The 6,399-nt window shown below is 48.6% G+C and overlaps 1 protein-coding gene across 1 annotated transcript in view; it reads right to left on the bottom strand.

Moving 5' to 3' along the window:
- Nucleotides 1-723: 723 nt before the first annotated feature.
- Nucleotides 724-6,399, bottom strand: part of ATCAY (ATCAY kinesin light chain interacting caytaxin) — a 46,022-nt gene continuing 40,346 nt past the window's right edge. Inside the window, exons 8-10 of the mRNA XM_007951091.2 lie at nt 5,201-5,299; nt 1,233-1,268; nt 724-814 (exon numbers count right to left, since the gene is read on the bottom strand). Coding sequence (XP_007949282.1) covers nt 724-814; nt 1,233-1,268; nt 5,201-5,299 — 226 coding nt within the window. The remainder of the gene's footprint in view (nt 815-1,232; nt 1,269-5,200; nt 5,300-6,399) is intronic.

Below are 6,399 nucleotides of genomic sequence, written 5' to 3'. Positions count from 1 at the left end.
TGGATTTGCTTTGGGCTTTGCTTCCATGAAGATTTACAGTCTTGGAAATCCTGTGGGGCTGTTCCACTCTGTCCCCTAGGAGCGCTGTGAATTGGAATAGACTCTATACCATCCCAGCAGGTTTGGTTTGGGCTTTGCTTCCGTAAAGATTGGCAGCTTTGGAAACTCTGTCACATGGGGTCACTATGAGACAGAATCAACTCGATGGTACCTCTAACAGCAAACCTTAATTAAATCTTTAGCTTCCTTGCTCTTGGTACAGAAAGTGTTGACTTCTTTTCCCCCCTCTTGGTGAATGCTGACTGATTCATGAATCATTCATCCTGCTCAAATGAACTATTATGAATCCCAAATCTGCCATGTTGGTGCTGTGTTCCATCAAATCAATTTCGACTCACAGTGACCCCATGGGATAAGGTAGCACTGCCCCATAGGAGTTTCAAGGCTGTAATCTTAAAAGGAACAGATAGCCAGGTCTTTCTCTTCTGGAGCCACTGGGTTGGTTTGAACCACTGACCTTTTGGTTAGCAGCAAGCACTTAACCGTTGTGCCACCACGGCTCCTTAAAATCTGCTTTAATTTCTGATGTCTTCTCTGATGGTGGAAACTGGTTTGTGTCATCCCCCCAGGTCCCTTGTCCACCCTCAGGGAGGGCCCAGTGTTCCTCCAGCCCTCCTCTGGGGGCTCCACAGCCTGAGTGGGGGTCAGCTGTCACCTGCAAGGTTACCTGCTCTCTGCTGCTGCTATCACTGCTGCTGCCGCCTCGGGCTTCTCTTCAGACCTCGGCAGGACAAAGTCCGGCTGGGGTCGCCCACTGGGGAGAGAGTGAGCAAGGTGCTGAGCGGCCAGGGGCCCATGGGCTCCGGCCTGACTGTGGCTTAAGAGCAAGGTGGGCCTGGGTCTGCTGCCACCTCTCCAGGAGCACCCTGGGGTGCTTACCCAGGAGGGTGGAGGTGGGGGCCAGACCTCTGCTCAGGGCTTAAATGAAGGGCAGCTGGCTGCGAAGAGGTGGGCGTAAGGAAGAGGAGGGACAGGGAGGAAGAAAGACTCTTGGCCATTGCTTCCAAGCATTGATCTCAGCTGAGCATCGGAGCCACAAATGTGTACTTATCATGCCCGCCCCACCCCCATGTACCTATGAAACACCAGTCAGCACCAAGGCGGCACCCAGCTCAGCCGCTAGCCCTGACCTCCACCTGCCTCGGCCCCAATAGAGGCAGCTCTGAGCCTACCTTTCCCTCCTGGCCTTGACTCTCTCCTCTTCGTACCTGGAAGAACAAAAAGAACACAGACACAGCTCAGACGTGGCCCTCTCTTCCCCACAGAAGCACTGTGTGTGTGTGTGTTTCCCTTCCCTTTGGGAGCGAGGCATCACACCCAAGCAGCAGGTATAGCTCCAGTGGTCAGTTTCCTGCGTCTACTTCAAAAGCTCCCCCAGGCCTCCTTTGCCATGAGACCAGAAGAATTAGATGGTGCCCGGCTACCATTAGTGAACATTTTGATCAAGGACTCAATAGATGAATCCTGATCAAAAGGGGAACATTTGTGGAACAGAATTCCAAATGCTTGCAGAATCCAGACTTACTGGACCTATTGAGACTAGAGGAATCCCTGAATCTACTGCTCTGAGAAAATCTTTAGACCATGAACTGAAATGATCTTTCAACTGAACTGTTTCGCTAACTTAGTAAAGAATGGGTGCCACAAGCATTGTGGCCTGTTAAAGACCCATCTGTACAGATGAGATTGTCAACCACAGCCCTAAAGCACAGATGAGAAGTTCAGGGGCAGCGAGTCCAAGCCTGTGGTGGTGAAACAAACAGTATGAGTAGAGATGGTGAGAATGGTGACTCCCTGTGAAGAACATAATCAGTGTTATGGATTCTAGGCGCAGAAACTGAACTGTGTGTGCTTTGCTGTGTCTGTCTCTCTCTCTTTTTTTAACCAAAATTAAAAAAAAATTATTTTTAAGGGAAAAATAAGTTCTGCAGGTAGGGCAGGGAGTACAGATTTTGTTAATGTGCTCAGATGCTAAGCAAGAAGTTAGAGGCTCGAGTCTACCCAGGGGTGCCTTGGAAGAAAGGCCTGGCAATCTGCTTCCAAAATGCCAACCACTGAAAGCTCCATGGAGTGAAGTTCCAGTCGGACACACGTAGGGTCAGCTCCACGACAACTGGCTACTCCAGCGTCTGGTGTGGTCATTACCTGGCAGACGTTTTTGCCTCATTCAGCGTCAGTGATTGAATGGTGCCATTACACAGGAGTGTCCTCACTGACGAGGGCAGTCTACACACCTCCACAATGGCGTCAGCACACTCTTTCTGGCCAGGGCCAAATAGTAAATACTTTTGGCTTTGTGGGCCACAGAGTCTTTGTCACAACTTAACTCTGTTAATGTATGGAAAGCAGTCAGAGATGGGATGTAAACAAATGGATGTGGCTATGTGCCAATAAAACTTTATTTACAAACATAAGTAGGGGACCGGGTTGGATTTGTTGACTCCTGACTTGTACTAAATATGCTGGGCTGCTGTGCTCTTTGACCTTAGAAGTGTGCTTGGGTTATGGATTGGATCGTGCCCCCCAAAAAGATAGGCTGAAGTCCCAACCCGTATACCTGTGAACGTGATAATGCTTGGAAATAGGATCTTTGAAGATGTTATCAGCCAACATGAGGTCATACTGGAGTACAGTGGGTCTTAATCCTAGATGAATTGTGTCTTTTTAAAAGGGAGAAGAGACAGACACAGACACAGAGGAAAGAAGGCTGTGGGACAATGCATCTATAAGCCAAGGAACATCTGGGGCCACCAGAAGCTGGGAGAGACAAGGAAAGATCCTGCTCTAGGAGCACAGCCCTCCTGATGCCCTGATTTTGGACTCTCAGGCTCTAGAACTCTGAGACAATATATTTGTTGCTGAAGGCCACGCGGAACATGGCATTTTGTTACAGCAGCTGTAAGAAACTAATACAGCTTGCTGGCTCTGTTTCACTGGGGGCTGGAAAAGCACAGAGCTGGCCTCACTAGACTTGCACCTGCCATATAGTGCAATATTATGAAAAATGATGCCTGAAATGAAAAACAGCAGAGGTTGGCGAGGATGTGGAGAAACTGAACTCTCATCCACTGCTGGCGGGACTATAAAATGATGTAGCCACTGTGGACAACATTTTGGCGGTTCCTCAAAAAGTTACCCCTGTTGTTGTTGTTGTGTGCTGCTGTTGAGTTGATTACAACTCATAGCAACCCCGTGCGACAGAATACAACTGCCCCAGAGCGTTTCTTAGGCTGCATCTTTACAGAAGCAGATCGCAAGTTTTTTCTCTCACGGAGCGGCTGATGGGTTTGAACTGCCAATCTGGTTAGCAGCTGAGTTGCCAGAGCTCTTTAGAACTACTGTATGACCCAACAATTCCACTCTCAAGAGCGTTGAAAGCAGGGACTCAGACAGACACGTGGACACCAGCGTTCCCTGCAGCACTGTTCACAACAGCCAAAAGGTGGAGAGAAGCCACGTGTTCACCAACAGATGATGGATAAACGCCGTGTGGTCCACACCCACAATGGAGTGTTACTCAGTCATAAAGAGAAATGAAGTCCTGGTAGGTGCTGTGAGACGGATGAACCTTGAGAACGTTATGCTGAGTGGAACAGGCAGTCACCAAAGGACACATACTGTCTGATCCCACTTACAGGAAATACCTCAAACAGGCAAATGGATAGAGACTGAAGTTGATCCATGGTGACCAGGGGCTGGAGGGTCATTATTTAAGGGACAAGGAGCTTCTGTGAAGGGGGAAGGGAAAATGTGGAACCCCCAGTGGTGATAGTTGCCTGGCACAAGGAACGTAACTCACGTCAGCGAACAGGCCACGTAAAACATGTTGAAACGGCAAAGGTCTCATCACATACATATCTCATAGTCTCAGGTGGAATCTGTGGGAGCCAGAACTCAGTGGCACTGCCTTTCTGTAACGGGCCTCACAGATTTTCTGCCTTTGGCAGGGTGTGTCCATATTGCAGCACGTAGGAGGGCTTCAGTTCTCTTTGTGGATGAGGAATGCTCCAAACTCCTTTCCTGTCTCCCCTTTTAGCGGGAAATAGTTGTGTTTTCCTTCTCTGACAGGTTTCCGCCTTACACAGGTTCCCACTTTTGTAGGTTTTACTGTACTATATATATAAGGAGCTCTGGTAGGGTAGTGCCTAAGGCATTTGACTGCCAACCAGAAGGCTGGCGGTTCAAACCTGCTAGCCACTCCTTGGAAGGAAGACTGGGCAATCTACTTCTGTAAAGATTTACCACATCGGAAACCCAAAAGGGGTTGCTGTAAGTCAGAACTGACTCGATGGCAATGGGTTTGGCTTTTCTTTTTTTTGGTTTTATATAACCATATGCTGTGACTCAGAACCAACTTGACGGCAGTGGTTTTCATATATATATAAATGTTTTTTATAGATAAAACCATTGCTGTCAAGTTGACTGTGACTCATAGTACATATACATATAATTATAGGAGCCCTGGTTGCTCCTATAATTGCTTGGTTGCTAACTGACTGAAAGGCTGATGGTTTGAACCCACCCGGTGGCTCTGTGGCAGGGCAAACCTGGCTGCAGTTGGCTCCTGTAAGGCTGACAGCCTAGGAACCCCGTGGGGCGGTTCTGCTCTGCCACACGGGGGTGCTGTGGGTCAGAATCAGCTGACGGCACCAGCGACAACCACATGCATATGCATATAAAGACAAATTTGCCATTTCAACATTTTTTACATGTATAATTCAGTGACATTAAGTATATATTATTTAAAGCATATAAATATGTATATGTAAAAAATATGCATGCTTTTTTTTCCTGCTAAATGTTTTTTTTTTTTAAATTACGGTGAGCGTCAACATTTTCACCCCAATACAAAGGAAATGAAGCTTTGCCATGCACGAAGAAATGAGGACATGTGGAAGACGTCATGCTTAGTGGCAGCAGAGAGGGCACGCAGAGGAAATGCTCGTCTACCAGTATTGGTGGCGCGGGGGGTCTCCAGGGAGTTAAGTGGCTTCGGTCGCTCTGTTCCATCTGCCCTTCCTCTCACTTCCGGTTCCTGGCGGCCGTGCTGAGCCAAGCCGGTGGGACCGGGAAGGGCGGGATGGAGGAGCAGAGGGAGGACTGAGAGCAGGGCAGCTGGGCCTGGGCCCAGGGTACTCACTGTAGGACGCAGTCTGGGATCTGCACATGCTCCATGGGGATCAGCTGCTCCAGGTCCTCCAAGCTGTGCACGTACTGGATCTTGTTGATGAACTTCACGCTGGAGGAGAGAGTGGGCAGATGCCTGAAACCCCACAGCACTTAGTGTGGTTCCCCAAGGTCCAAGAGAAGGCTCACGGGAAGGAAGCACCCACGACCCCATTCCAGAATACCCCGGACATCTACGTTCAAACCTGCCGCCCCGCTCAACGCCAGACTCAGCCCCTGCTCCCTGATGGGGTGGGGCGAGAACCCAAGGTCTGACTCCAAGGCCTTTGCAAGAAGGGAAGGTGTTATGAATTGAATTGCGTTTCTCCAAAACATTGGTTGGCAGCCTAATCCTTCCACCTGTGCATGTAAGGAGCCCGGGTGGCACAGTGTCTAAGTACTTGGCTGCTAACCAAAGGGTTGGTGGTTTGAATCCACCAGACACTCGGCAGAAGAAAGACCTGGTGATCTACTCATGTAGACGGAGGCCTTGGAAACCCTGTGGGGCAGTTCTACTCTGTCACACAGGGTGCTGTGAGTCTAAATAGGAATAGGGTTTACCTTGTCCTGTTTATGAGACCACATCAGTGTACCATGTGTTCTAAACCTAGTGATTTTTAAAACTTTTTTTAATGTGATTTGGGTGAAAGTTTACAAAGCAAATTCATTTTCCACACAGCAGTTCATACACATTTTGTCTCATGACATGGACTGCAGTCCCCACAATGGAACAGCTCTCTTCCCACTCCCTCCCGGTAGTTACCGTTTCCCTGTGCCCTTCTTTCCTATGCATTCCTGCCCCTCCCTCCTCCCATCTGTCTCCCTGGGCAAATGATGCCCTTCTGTTCTCCCATGATTGATAGCTCCAAGCAGTGTCTACCTGGTGTAAATGTTCAGCCCATATGCTTGTCTATTGTTTGGCTGGAAGTCACAGGTATGAGTTTGGTTCTAGACCTGAAGGGTAATAGGGGCCAGAGTCTTGGGGGTCTCACCAGGCTCTATCAGACCAGCAAACCTGGTCTTTTTTTTTTTTTTTTTTAAATGATTTTGAGTTTTGTTGCACATTGTTCTCCCACTCTATCCAGGGTCTCCTGTACTGATCCCTTTCCGAGTATAAACCCAGTGATTTCTGAGATATGAAAAGAGCAGCTGAGACATGGAAAGAAGGGAGGA

This window comes from Orycteropus afer, unplaced genomic scaffold, assembly GCF_000298275.1.
Source record: "Orycteropus afer afer isolate SDZICR_OR568_19922 unplaced genomic scaffold, OryAfe1.0 scaffold00291, whole genome shotgun sequence".
Taxonomy (NCBI): domain Eukaryota; kingdom Metazoa; phylum Chordata; class Mammalia; order Tubulidentata; family Orycteropodidae; genus Orycteropus; species Orycteropus afer.
The sequence above is the reverse complement of the archived record's forward strand: the minus strand, read 5'-3'. Positions and strand labels throughout refer to the sequence as shown.